Below are 15004 nucleotides of genomic sequence, written 5' to 3'. Positions count from 1 at the left end.
AAGAGATGGTTAAGAGCAATGGCTGCTTTTCAGGAGGACCGGGGTTCAATTTCTAGCACCCACATAATGGCTCAAAACTATCTATAACTCAGTCTCAGAGGGTCCAATGGCTTCTTCTGGACTCTGAGGGCACCACACATATGGCATAATGCAGGCAAAATGCCCATACACATAAATAAACGGATATTAAAGATATCTTACTAAATTTCTCCTTCAAATATTGTTATATGCAAAAATAGAGACAACTCAATTAAAAAATAAGCAGAAAGGCTGAGCAGCGGTGGTGCATGCCTTTAATCCTAGCACTCAGGAGGCAGAGGCAGGAAGGAGGATCTCTGTGGGTTTAAGGCCAGCTTGGTCTATAGAGCTAGTTCCAGGACAGCCAGGGCTACACAAAGAAACCATGTCTTGAAACAAGCAAGCAAGCAAGCAAACAAACAAAGCAGAAGAATCTTAAAAAGTCATATTGAGATAATGTGATCTGATACCCTCTTTGGGCATGCAAGTAAACATGCAGATAGAGCACTCATATACATTAAATAAATAAATCTGTAAAAAACAAATTGAGAAAAATAAAACACACATGAGCCTGGCATGGTGGCACAAGCCTTTAATCTGGCAGTTCTCAACTACTGGGTTACGACCCCTTTGAAGGTCAAAGGACCCTTTCACATGGATCGAATAAGTCCATAGGAAGACAGGTATTTACATTATTACTCATAACAGTAGCAGAATAGTTATGAAGTAGCAATGAGAATCATTTTGTTGAGGGTGGCCACAACATGAGGAAGGTATTAGGAAGGTTGAGAACCACTGCTTTAATCCCTCACTTGGGAGGCAGAGGCAGGTGGATCTCTGTGAAATTGAGGTCAGCCTAGTCTACAAAGTGAGTTCTGGGTCAGCCAGGGCTCTTAGTCTTTTTTTTTTTTTTAATATTTATTTATGTTATGTACACTGTTGTTGTCTTCAGACACACCAGAAGAGGGCATCGGATCCCATTACAGATGGTTGTGAGCCACCATGTGGTTACTGGGAACTGAACTCAGGTCCTCTGAAAGAGCAGTCGGTGCTCTTAACCACTGAGCCATCTCTCCAGCCCCTAGCCAGGGCTATTAAATAGAAGAATCCTGTCTTGAAAAAACCATACATGTTAAAAATCACTTGTAAAGATATTAATTTGGGGCTGCATAGATGGCTCAGTAGGTAAGAAAACTTGACATGCAATCATGAAGACTCTGCTTCAGCACTCATAGAACAAGCCAGCTGTCCCACAAACACCAGGACTCTAGCTTTGAGGAATCTTAGGCCTTCTTCTGGCCCCACACAGGCAAAGGCACTTGCACCTGCACCACACACACACATACACAGACTCACAAATACATACATACATACATACATACATACATATAAATAAATAAATCTAAAATCAGACATTTATTCAACATAATAGTCACTGGCGAATGGGAAATAAAAACTAAAACAGTAAACCCTTTAGGCCAACCAGGATGGTTAAAACAAAAAAGAGGTGCAGTAACAAGTCAGCGTCATACCTGTGGCAATACGAACTCACGCAGCTACCATCCCTTCTGTCTACATTTCACAGCTACCACCCGGTCTTTCAATCCCCTCGTACTTCAGTCACTTTACACAGATGTTCAGAGCAGTGTTACTTACATCTGTGGTACTGCCGTGCTTCCTCACATTATAACAGACTAAGCATCTAAAACTGTAGCCAAGTCACCAATTAAACGCTTCCTTGGTCATGGTGTCTCTTCAGAACAATAGAACAATGACTAAGACAGAGGTTGGTACCAGAGACTGGGGTATTGCTATAGCAGCAATACTACCGTGCTGTTTGTTGGAGGAATCTGAAAGACTTTCGGATTTAAACTAGAAAGCAGTTGGATACATTTAGTAGTGCTTAATGGGTCATCCGACTAGGAGCATGAAGGACTGTGGGGGCCCAGTTCAAGAAATTTCAGAGAGGAAGATTAGTAGCAAATAGTACTCAGAAGACTGATGCGTTTAATCCCAGAGACCATTCTTGTGATAGTCTGACAAAGAATGTGGCTGCTTTTTGTCCTTTTCCTATACATCTGCCTGATCTATACAGTGAAAAGTAGCAAGTGAGGCAAGAAGAAACACAAATTGTCAAGTGTGAGGAGAAAAGGAGCACTGGAAGTGTAATGGAGCTAAGTTCAAAGTTTAAGGAGATAAAAAGTTTAAAGAAAAGCCTGAGGCTGGATAGACTAAGGGGAGTGGTGACCTCAGGGGAAGCTCCCACCCCACCCCTCAGCAAGGCTTCCAATTTGTGAATTTATAGATTTAAATAATTTGTGGATTTAAAGAAAAGCTTAAGCAGTGAAGGAGATCATCGACAACTGAAAACGGGAACAGACATAACTGAAGAGGGGCCGAGTCCCAGCACCATCAAGCAGCTGAACTGGGCAGCTTTGGCCACAGGGTTCTGGCTTCAGAGCCAGGGAGTGGAATGTGGTGGTTTAAATAAGAATGTCCCCATATGGTTGGGCAGTGGTGGCGCATGCCTTTAATCCCAGCATTTGGAAGGCAGAGGCAGACGGATTTCTGAGTTTGAGGCCAGTCTTGTCTACAAGGACAGTCAGGGCTATACAGAGAAAACCTGACTCGAAAGAAAAAAAAAAAAAGAAAGAAAAGAAAAAAGAAAAAGAAAGAAAGAAAGAAAGAGAGAAAGAAAGAGAGAAAGGAGAAAAAGAAAAAACAAAAAACAAACAAACAAAGAATGTCCCCATATGCTCATATATTTGAACACTTGGAATTAGGGAGTGACATTATTTTAGAAGGATTAGGAGGTGTGGCCTTGTTAGAGTAGGTGTGGCCTTGTTGGAGGAAGTATGTCACTGGGGATGGGCTTTGAGGTTTCAAAAGCCCATGCCAGCCCAGTTTTCTCGATTCCTGTGGCCTGAAGATCAGGATGTAGCTCTCAGACACTATTCCAGTGCCATGTGTGTCACCATGCTTCTTACCATGATAACAACAGTGACACACCTCCTCCAATAAGGTCACACCTCCTAAAAGTGCCACTTCCCGTGGGCCAAGTATATTCAAACCACCACACTCTTATAACCTGGCTTACAGGTTCAGAGGTTTAGTCTATTATCTTTTTATTTATTTATTTATTTATTTATTTATTTATTTATTTATTTATTTTTTCTTTTTTTTCTTTTTTCTTTTTTTTTGTTTTTCGAGACAGGGTTTCTCTGTGTAGTCCTGGCTGTCCTGGCACTCACTCTGTAGACCAGGCTGGCCTCAAACTCAGAAATCTGCCTACCTCTGCCTCCCAAGTGCTGGGATTAAAGGCGTGCAACACTACCGCCCGGCAAAGTTTAGCCTATTATCATGGTGAGAAGCATGGAGACAGCACAGGCAGACATGGCAACAGAGAAGGCGGCAAGAATTCTACATCTGGATCCACAGGTAGCAAGAAGAGAGAGGCCTGCTGGGCCTAGCTTGAATATCTGAAACCTCAAAGTCCACCCCTGTTAACACACTTCCTCCAACAAGGCCACTCTCCTAATAGTGCCACTCTCTATGAGCCTATGGGGAACATTTTCACTTAAACCACCACAGAGGGCAAATTAGACAAAGAAGTAAAGTGAAAGAGGGTCAATTCAGTACAGAAAGGTGTTTCACACTCACACCAACAGCAGCTTCCTAATCAAAGATGAACATGCAACAAGGGTACAGATTTAGACTCCAGGTCTAACCTTAGTAAATGTCTAGTCTATAAGATTCAATAGAAGCCAGGCTAGGTAACTCACAGTTGTAATCCTGGTACTTCAGAGGCAGATAGATACCAGAGGACTGTTGTGAGTTGGAGGCTTGCCTGAGCTACAGTGGGAGACACTACTTCACTTCTCCCAATTGACCAAAAATAAATAAATAACTCGCTCAACAGAGTCCTAGCACCTGAAAGAGTATATGCCTTGTGTACTGACAGTTCACCCAGATTTTTTTTTTAAGAGTTATTTAGGGTTGGAGAGATGCCTCAGTGGTTAAGAGCACTGACTGCTCTTCCAGAGGTCTTGAGGTTCAATTCCCAGCAACCACATGGTGGCTCACAACCATCTGTAATAGGGACTGGTGCCCTCTTCTGGTGTATATGAGGAAAGCAATGGTATACTCATATACATAAAATAAATAAAAAGATTTTTTTAAAAAAGATTTATTTATTTATTTTATGTCTGTGAGTACATTGTCTTCAGATACTAGAAGAGGACATCGGATCCCATTACAGATGGTTGTGAGCCACCATATGGGAACTAATCTCAAGACCTCTGGAAGAGCAGACAGTGTTCTTAATCACTGAGCCATCTCTCCAGCCCAGTTCACACAGATTTTGTCATGGACTTTAGAAATCACTGATATGAACTAAACGTAATAGCATTTATCTGTGACTCTGACACCCTGATGGGAGAGGCAAGAGGATTCAAGTCCAAGGAAGGCCTATTCTATACAGAGTGATACAGGCCAATCATGGCTACACAGTAAGATTCTGTTCTGAGAGAAAATCAGAGGAGGGGTATACATATATATAGATACACACAGATATCCAGGCAGCTTTGGCAACTTAGCAAGACCCTGTCTCAAAATAAAGTTTTAAAATGGTGAAAGGAAAGCCTGGCTGTGCTAGCTCCACTACAGCAAGTTTATTAGTTATGTGAGACCATGTGCTCAATCGCTAACAACGCCAAAACAAACAAAACCTCACTGATATAGGTAACTTTTTAAAATAATTGATGTTATTATTCTCCATTAAATCAAACATAAAATTAAGAGAATACTTCTGATAGTATTACAAAATCAATATAAAAATTATGACATAAGTTTCCTTTGTAAGCCTACTAAACAGTTAACACACTGAACTAACTGCCTCTTTCATATTAAAGTCCATGCAGGAGAAAAGGCTGGTCCTGGAAGTTCAGGCCTGTAACTTGGGAGGCCGAGATAGAAGAATCACATGTTCAAAGCTTACCCAGGCTACAAAATGAGCTCAAGGCCAGCCTGAACAACTCACTGAAATTTTGTATCAAAATTAAAAACTACAGAAAGCAGTGAGGACGTTGCTCACTGGTAGACTGAATGATTGGCCAATACACATGAGGCCCTGAGTTTAATTCTCAGTATCACATAATAAATAAACAAAACGTAAAGGAAGCAGATATATCCCAAATAGTTTTCCTTAAAATTCTAAGTAGGATAAAGACTGAGGACTTTCTTATCAAGCCGCTCATTCACTAATACATTATCTACTGAACCACTATTTAGCAGGCAGTTTATACTAGCCAACAATCACATATGAACCTAAAAGAATGACTAATTTAAAATTAATTTGGGAGGCGGGAGAGGTGGCCAAGTGGTTAAAAGCACTGGCTATTCTTAACAGAGAATTTGGGTTCAGTTCCCTACACCCACTCTGCAGTTCACAACGGTCTGTAGATTCAGCCCCAGGGGATCTAACTTAGTACCTCATCTCACAATGGTAATCAAAATACATGCTTCACTTGAAGAATTTGTCCAAGAAAACAAAGGAAAGAAAGCTGTGCCAGCTATACCTACAATCTCTGCACTGTAAGGTGGAGGCCCGAGGATCGGAGATTTATAGAAATCTTTGTTACATAGCTGGTTTGAGGTCAGTCTGGGCTACATGAGATCCAGTCTCAGAAACCAAACAAAAAAGGGCTGCAGATGTAAGAGCACCTACTGCTCTTTCAGATGACTGGCTCCTAGCACCCACATCATGTGGCGCACAACTCCATGTAACTCCAGCTCCAGGGGATTACATACCCTCTTCTGGCCTCTGATAGCGCACACACACACACACACACACACACACACACACACACACACACACACAGGGGTGGGGTGGGCTGAGGCTGTAGCTCAGCAATGAAGTGTTTTGCCTAGCATGTCAAGCTTGGGTTTGCTCCTCAGTACCATAAACAAAATGATAACAAAGGAGGAAAGCAAAGTCTGATTCAAAGTTAAGGTAGGAGCAACTTTGGGATCTATAACACATTTACGAACAGTTCAAGATTTAGCTCAGTGGTGGAGTGTTTGCCTCACAAGCATAAGCACTTGTTAGATGCATGCACACACAGAGGAAAGAGGACTATGAGACTGACAGACACTAATGACAAAAGAGAACAGGAAAGTCCATGCTGGAATAGGAACAGAAAGGAAGAAAGAAAGAAAATAAATAAATTAATTAATGTTACCCCTTACTTAAAACTCAGATGGGGAGAAAAACAGGGAAATGAAGCAAGAAGCAGTCAAAAAATTGTCAGCAACTATTCGTTGTAGTTATGTTTATAAAGGCCCTGATCCTTGATTCTCACACTAGTCCAAGGATCTGGGTCCTGGGATCAAGGAAAACAGTAGGTAAGTAATTAGATGATATTCACAGAGCCACTGGCTAGTGCCTCAGAGCACTGTAACAGAACAGTGAGCCTAGTTCCTGTTATTATGTCTCTCCAGAGCCCTCCCTCTATCAGCAGAGACAGAAACAATGGTTACTACATGCAACAGTGTTACATTCTTGTGGCTTCTGCAGTGCAGGGCACCGAACCTAAAGTCTTGTACATGCTAAAGAGGTGCTTTACACCGATTGTTACACCTGGCCTACAATGTGATAAGTGCTTATAGAGGGACACAGTGATGATTTTGGGAGCACAGTTACTGCCCATTCTGAAAACAATAAATGGAGCTTAGCCACCATAACCAGTGGGAGAGACTAGACTTCTTTATTTACAGCCTGTTTCATGACTAAAGACTTCCTATATAAGTGGCTGGAGCAATGGCTCAGTCATTAAGAAAACTTGCTGCTCTTCCAGATGACCCAAATTCAGTGGCAAGCACCCATATCAGGTGGCTCACAACTGCCTATAACTCCAGCCTCATGCTGAGAGACATCAGACATGATTTCATAAACATGGAGTCTCTCAGGAAAGGGAAAGGAAACTATCTCTCTCAGCTTTAGTTCTGTATGTAAAAGGTAACTATTATATAAATATTACAAAGAAATCATGTTAATAAAGCTTCAGGCCCTAACTGCCTTGGCAAGTTGGTTCAAACGGCCAGCAAAGGATGTACACAATGATGGAGCCCTTACCTCCTTTACCCTGACCATGGCACTCAGGATGAGATAGTTGTCTTGGAGCCTCACTATCAATTTTTTTGCAATGAAAATATGTACACACAAATCATTAGTAAAAAACCTTTCTAGATAATCCAGGTTGTAATACAACATAATAACCTATCACAGAGCAATATGGTTTAGTATCAGGAATTCAGTAAAAAAAAAAGCAACTTACGGAAAATGAAAATAGCCATTCTTGCTGAGTTTTGATTAAGTCTAAATAATATCTTAAGATGTAACTGTGCTGTAACATGTTAACTTCTACATTAAACCAACATCTTAAGAATTTTCAAATGTAACTACCAGGCTTGCTCTCAGTTCAAGGCTAGCCTGGTCTACAAAGCCAGTTCCAGGGGACAGCTAAGGCTACAGAGAAAGCCTGTTTCAAACAGAACAAAACCCAAATACAATGTATAAGCAGCAATTACCAACTTGCATGAGTTTAGCAAGCATAGATTGCAGCATGTAATTGTTCTGTTTCACCTCCCGAGCCTACATTCAGTACCACAACCCTATTCTCAGAATTAAAGAATGAATAAACAACCACTTACAAGGGAGATCAGCCATTGACCAACAACACTTTCACTAAAAGCAAACTTCAAAAATGGGCACTATAGGCTGGGCACGCCTTTAATCCCAGTACTCAGAGACAGAGGCAGGCAAATCTCTGAGCACTTGAGGCCAGCTTGGCCTACATAGTGAGTTCCAGGCCAGCCATGAACGCTACATAGTGAGAGCCTGTCTCACACGCACACACACCCACAAGAAAAGGTATTATAAGAAATTGAGATGAACTTCTGATGGCACAAGTCTCTAATACCAGCACTTGGAAAGCAGAGGCAGGTCAATCTCTGAGTTCGGGCTCGCCTGGTCTACATAGGAAGTTCCAGACCAGACAGGGCCATAAAGTAAGACATTAACTCAAAAAACAACAACAACAAAACTTTTAAAAATGGTTATTATATGGGCTGGAGAGATGGCTCAGTGGTTAAGAGCACTGACTCTTCTTCCTGAGGTCCTGAGTTCAATTTCCAGCAACCACATGGTGGCTCATAACCATCTGTAATGGGATCCGATGCCCTCTTCTGAAGACAGCCACACTGTACTCATACATAAAATAAATAAAACCTTTAAAAAAAAAAAAGGTTATTATAGCCAAGCAGTGGTGGCACACACTTTTAATCCCAGCATTTGGAAGACAGAGGCAGTTGAATCTCTGAGTTCCAGGCCAGCTTGGTCTACAGAATGAGTTCAGGGATAGCCAGGGCTGTTACAGAGAGAAACCCTGCTTCAATAAAACAAAGATAAATAAAGAAGGTTATTATAAAAGACTGAGGAGGAAGGCACAATTTATGCAATTACATGATAACCTCAAAAGTAAAAATATATATATATGTATATGTATAATAAATAACCCTAACAACCAAGAGCAAAAAAATAAATGAAAAAAGGCAAAGTGATATAGCTAAAGCTGTTTATTCTTACAGTCTTACCTCTACTCCTTATTTCTATTGGACAGATTGTTCTCCAGCTGCTACCACCCTGAACCACAATTACCCGCTCCATATTGGAATTCCCAAATGGCTCTAAACAACCCACACACAAGTGCTCTCTTATGCCCAAGGTCAGAACATAGATGTGCAACAGGTGCATGTTTGGCTTTGCCCAAATTAACTAAGTACATGGAATATGGAAATTCCAGCTCTGTAATCCAAGCACTAAAGCAGCTGAGACACAAGTCTTGAGGATTGCCACAAGTTTTAGGCCAACTGGAGATAAGAGCGAGACAGTGACTTTGACCTAACATACTGATTCAATTCCTGCAACATTTCCAAATCCTGACAGCTCTAGTTGCATGTAAGCTTACTGGCACATTTACAGAATTTGTCATTTAAGTGCAATTCTTAAGAAAAACCCATAAAGGAAACATATTTAGTTGTTTTCACCTTAAAGTGAATGACTGCATCTTCTGTGCAAATGTCAGTGTCACCAAAGAAAATGTAGTTTACATAATCTGTTACTATAGACTTAAGAAACAATTCAAGTTAGCAACCTGTCAGTGACTCTTAGCTTCTCTTGCCCTGCCCACAGAGCTGCCTACCCACAGACATTTTTAAGTCTTACAAAGAACCCTCTTTGTAAAGAAAACAGTAGTCTTCTCGAAATGCATTGTAACCAGCAATTTTAGTCACTGGCTATTTTCTCCAACTTCAAATGAGCACAATAAGTACTTTAGTATTATTATCCCTGTCTTCTTCCCATAAAGCAAAGATTTGTAGGCTAATTTGTAAGTAGGCAGAAAAAGAGTCTTTATTATATCAATTAAAATAAGCTTAGCGAATCACGCTGTAGGAAAGCTTCAGGAATCCTAGAAGAGGTATCCAATTATAAGATATTCTCCCGCCAAATGATAAATTATAGTGCCAGATGTACACTCTCCTGGGGTTCAGAGAGTTGTGACTAACTTACGTTCTAAATGAAGAGGGGGCCCCTAGAAATGAAGCCCTAGCTACCCATCTATTTGGTTCTTCCACAACTGAAAAACTAAACAGGAGGCCCAGGGACGGTCATAGGAAAATCCTTGAAGAAAGATCCCTGGAGAGATGAGTAAGTCCTAAAGGGGTCTGCCAAAGGAGGAGCCATTCATTCATCTCTGCAAACTCACATTAATAAGTACGACCCGCCACCCTCTTGCACTTCAAGCCTGCAGACCCGAGATGAACCCTGCCCTCCAGGACACAGGACTGAAGTGGCGCAGAGCGTGATGACACCCAGACACTATGACCTCCATAAGGCAGTTCTGGGAACTGATTTCAACTAGGATTCCTTTTCACCTCTTGTTCATCTCACACGCGGCATACTGCAGGTGCTTACTGTTTGCAGGTTGAACCTATAAATACATATGAAACAGTCCCACCAGCGCTGGTCTGCAGGTGCACGTCCACCAGGGCTCCCGGGGCCAGGCCGTCATCCGCCACTCCCCACGGCAGACCTAGCTGGGACCGGCCCGAGCCGTGGCGCCCTCCCCGCCCCCGTGCGGCACTCACCGTTGGTGTAGGGAGACCCCGAGGCTGAGGCGGCTCCGTTCTGGGCCTGAAGGCCGGCTGCGGCGCTGCGGGCAGCCGGGATCCTGGGCTGAGCCATGGCGCCCGGGGATCTCGGGGTAGGACGGAGCCGTCGGGGTCGACCGCAGCGCCGAGCCTAAGGGCTCCAACAGGAAAGCCGAGGGGAAGGGAGCTGAAGGCCGGAGAAGCGGAACACGCGGGGGTGGCGCGTCAAAGTCGAGGCATGGCGTCTCGGTCTCTTCAGCCCGCCGGCAACCACGACCCGGCCTGGGCGCGGAGAGGCTCGGGAGTCAGGTCGGCGGGGCTGCGAACGCCGGGCTCGGAGGCGGCAGCCGAACCCGGAGAGGAGGGAGGCCCTGGGCGGAGCCGCCGGCCGCGCAGGCACAGTGGGGACACGTGGCACTTCCGGTTCCGGCTGGAGGCTGCGGCCGTGCTCTCTGTCCCGGGGGAGCTGCCCCGAGGCCACCTGACAGTCCCGTGTCCAGGCCCGGAGGACCGTGCACGGACTCTCCTGCCACGTCACTGACTCCCGCCGCCCGCCGGAAGTAGCCTGTGTCACCACTACGAAAATCCCCGGCGTGGAGAACGTCACCTTCCTGGCAGCCCGGGGATCTGAGGGTGGTGCGGACTTTTAGAGTCGACTGGGTGGGATAGGAGAGACCCGGCTCCTCTTCCGGGAATTCTTGGAGGATTACCTGAAACGACTGATGTCATCGCCTACCGCTGGTGGCTCAGCCGATGCTATGCCAGGTGTAGCGTGCAAGGGAGTTTTACAAAGAGATGCCAAAATACGTGTGTATGTCCAAGTGTCATGGGCGGGACATGGTAGCGATCGGGAGGTCGAGGCAGAAGTGTTGTTGTAAGTTCGAAAACGGCCTAGTCAGGTCAGCCAAGGCTGGAGTCAAGATCCTGGGTCAAAGTTAAAATGTGTGATGACGTTAAGGAGGAAGCCTTTTTTTTTCAACTGGAGGATTAAGATAAATTTTGACATTAGCTTGTTCATAGCATAGTCAGCCCGAAGTACATTCACCACTCATGGATCGGCATTCCTCCTTCTCCCAGGGATAACAATGGAGTCCAGTGTCCTAGGGAAGCCCTCATTTTACCACTGAGCTATGCAACTTCTAACAACAATATTTAGTTAATACTGAGGCTCCGAACTAAATAACATATTTAAAACGGCAGTTTTAAACCAGACGTAGGATTGTACTCCTGTGGTTCTGGATACTGGAAAGTGAAGCAGGAAGATCTTGAATTCAAGATCAGCCTGGGCAATTTACCAGGACTCAGTTTTTCAAAAGGGGGGTTAGGGAAGTAGGCTACTGGTGAAGAGTTTGCCTAACCTTGTAGTAAGAAGTCCTGAGTTCAAAAAATTAAGGCAGTTTTTAATTCCTCCTCTGGGAGTTTACATTAAGGTGGATAATTCAAACTTCCTTCCTGGGCAAGTAGTTTGTGGATTGCTTTTATTTTTACCCCCAGACTTTCTGACATTTAAGGTCAAAGAGAAGTAGAAACTGGTTGGTTACACAACATACTTGGTGACATCAGCAGTGATCTTCATTCTACTTTGGTTTTTCCTGCTCCAAGCAGATGACAAAGTCCTTCACAGATGTGTGCTACTGATTGAAATGTATTATACCATGAGTTTCACAACCTCAGGGGAAAGTACATCTTACCTAATTCATTTAATACCTAATGCCTGCTGGAAGTATTACAGGAAAAGAGCACAATCTAAAACTACTGTCAGACCCAAGAAGCAAGCAGTAACTACATATACAAATTTATCCTACCCTTGATTTTATTAATATTTACCTCAAAACCATGCTAAAATATATTTTCTCTGAGTGAAATTCAACAATTAAAAAAAAAAGATTGTTTTAAAGTTTGTTTTCTGTATGTACGGGGTACCTACACAGAGGTATTTGCACCATGTGTATGCAGTGCCCACAGAGACCAGAAGAGGGCACTGCACTCCCTGGCATTGGAGTTGACAGTTGTGACCGCTCTGATATGGGTGGTGGGAAAGGAACCCTGGTCCTCTGTAGGAGCATAGTCAGTGCTCTTCACTGCTGAGCCGTCTCACCACTCCCCCACCCCTTATTACAAGATCCAGATAGGCTTCTTTAGGATGAAGATGATATTTTTTTGTTTGTTTGTCTTGTTTTGTTTTGTTTTTACAGTTTCTCAGTGTAGCTCATGGTAGTGCCTTGTAGACCAGGTTGACCTCGAACTCACAGAGATCCACCTGCCTCTCTGCCTCCTGAGTGCTGGGATTAAAGGCACATGCCACTATTCCCAGTTGAAGATGATACTTTTAATCAAACTCTACCTAAGAACATCTATGATAACACCTCAAAACACATATCTAAAAACAGTAAAACAAAGCAGTAACAACATAACACAGAACAAGAATGTAAGTCTTACTTTAAAGAGAAAATAGAACTCAGAAACTGCTGAAGCTTTATGAAGTCAGAAAAAACAAATGATCTCTCTTGAGAGAGGTAAATGCTTAAAGCATGGTTTCCAACTTACCTTGGTTTAATCTTCTCTATATTCAACTCCTTTGGAATTATCTTGGTTTGTTGACCTTGGCACAGTGGCTTGATTTGGTTAAATCAATCTTTCTTTGAACTTTGTTCCATTTAAGCAATATCTCTGTGCTCAGATTTTAAAAAGTAAATAACCTGATTGGTTAAATCAGTTAAATAGCTATAGATCGTTTACTAATAAGTAAACAATTTTGCTCCACTCTTAAATTTCTCTGTTAACACCCAAACTATGTTTAAGTTTCTGAATGTTTTTTTAATCTTTCCAATTAGTCAATTTTAAGATGCTAAGGAGAGGCCAGGCATGGTACTCCTGCACTTGGGAGTGAGAAGCAGGTAGATCTCTTTATGAGTTTGAGGTCAGCCTGGTCTACATAGGAACAGCTAGGGGTATGTAGAGAGACCTTGTCTTGAACAACAACAAAAATTCGTTCTGCATGTGGTTCAAACAACAATTTCAGTTGTAGACATTTTCTTTGAAACTTACCTGCTGCTCCAATTTAGGACCAGGTCCCTTACCCTCATTTGCCTGGACCAGGACACCTGCTTGTATGTGATGTCAGCTGTTGTGAAGCAGGTCCCAGGTGCCAGGTCCTCGGCAAGCCAGGGCACTTTCCTGCTCATGGGGGTTCCCTTGTGATATGCCTGTTCTCATTACCCAGTGTGTTGAGCTTGCAGCACCCTGCACAAGAACTACTGGAATGTGTCTCCTGGATTCTCTCTCCCTAGTCTGTACTATAAGTTCCCAGGTGCAGACACTTCTGGCTCTCCAAAACATATTACCATTACTCCTGCCTGCTCAATCAACTTAAAATTCTTCTCAGAGGTTTTTCTTATCTCCTGCTGCATAAAATCAGAAGCTCTGCCCACACCCTCTAAGCCAGCTTTGCTGCCTCTTCCTTCACAGCCAGCTAAGGCAGTGATTCTCAGCCTACTTCCTAATGCTGAAACCCTTCAATACAGTTCCTTATGTTGTGATGACCCCAACCATAAACTCATGCTCGCTGCTATTTCATAACTATAATTTTGCTACCGTGATGAGTCGTAATGTAAATGTCTGTTTTCCCGATGGTCTTAGGTGACCCCTGTGGAGGGGGTTGTTAGACAACCCCTCAGGTTGAGAACCACTAACCTAAGATGACTTATTGAAAAAAATTCTAGCTGCTATGAGAAAAACTGTTAGGAGGGGTATAGCAAGAGTTTCTGGGGGCTGGAGAGATGGCTCAGTGGTTAAGAGCACTGACTGCTCTTCCAGAGGTCCTGAGTTCAAATCCCACGCAACCACATGGCGGCTCACAACCACCCATAATGAGATTTGATGCCCTCTTCTGGTGTGTCTGAAGACAGCTACACTGTACTCATAAATAAAATAAATAAATCTTAAAAAAAAAGAGTTTCTGGAATTTTGTTTTCTTTAAAAACACAGAAACATGCTTTAGTTTTAATCTCAAGCATGGAGTCTGGGGCTGCTTTGCAGAAACTGATTGATTTGCCTCGTGCTCAAGCATGCTCGAGCACAAGCTTGATTTTGACTCCTGCAGATAGTTTCTGGGATTGTGTTTCGTTTGGAATTCTGGGAACTTTTTAGAGGTTATATAAATGCTAGAACCCTGATAGGTGTAGTTAGTGGTTGTTCGTGGGGGTTGTTTGCAGTTTGTTAGTAGTGCTCAAAGAAGAAACAAAAAGAAAGTAAATTCACGGATCTCTACCCCCGCATCCTTTTTTCTCTCCTGTCCAGTGGTAGAGGGTGAAGTGGGGGGGTGGGGGAGCAGATAATGGATGGGAAAAAGAAAAACCCACACCGGGAAGTGGTGGCGCATGCCTTTAATCCCAGCACTTGGGAGGCAGAGGCAGGTGGATTTCTGAGTTCGAGGCCAGCCTGGTCTACAGAGTGACAGAGTGAGTTCCAGGACAGCCAGGGCTATACAGAGAAACCCTGTCTCGAAAAAAAACAAAACAAAAAAAAAAAAAACCAAAAAAAAAAACCAAAAAGAAAAACCCACAAAGTAGCAAAGACCAGCCATAGAGGAGAATGACTAGGGCTGTTTTTACTGGGGAGCAAAGATGACAGGACCTACAGTACGTTGTGTCGAACAGAGATGTGTATTTGTTAATCCCTGTTAAAACTTCAGACTTTGCTATCTCTTTATCCCTGCTAACCACATGAAACCTTACAACATTATATATATATGTATATATATGTATATGTGTATGTA

General features: G+C 43.1%; 1 protein-coding gene across 2 annotated transcripts in view; it reads right to left on the bottom strand.

Annotated features, from left to right (window-relative positions):
* Positions 1-10978, bottom strand: part of Sec24a (SEC24 homolog A, COPII coat complex component) — a 65440-nt gene extending 54462 nt beyond the window's left edge. Inside the window, exon 1 of one of the 2 annotated variants that reach the window (XM_028775991.1) lies at positions 10225-10978. In XM_028775991.1, coding sequence (XP_028631824.1) covers positions 10225-10321 — 97 coding nt within the window. In that variant the 5' untranslated portion in view covers positions 10322-10978. The remainder of the gene's footprint in view (positions 1-10224) is intronic. The other variant, XM_028775992.1, reaches the window with a different exon arrangement.
* Positions 10979-15004: the final 4026 nt, after the last annotated feature.

Source organism: Grammomys surdaster, unplaced genomic scaffold (genome assembly GCF_004785775.1).
Source record: "Grammomys surdaster isolate TR1022 unplaced genomic scaffold, NIH_TR_1.0 262, whole genome shotgun sequence".
Classification (NCBI taxonomy): domain Eukaryota; kingdom Metazoa; phylum Chordata; class Mammalia; order Rodentia; family Muridae; genus Grammomys; species Grammomys surdaster.
This window is presented reverse-complemented; position numbering and strand designations above follow the sequence as displayed.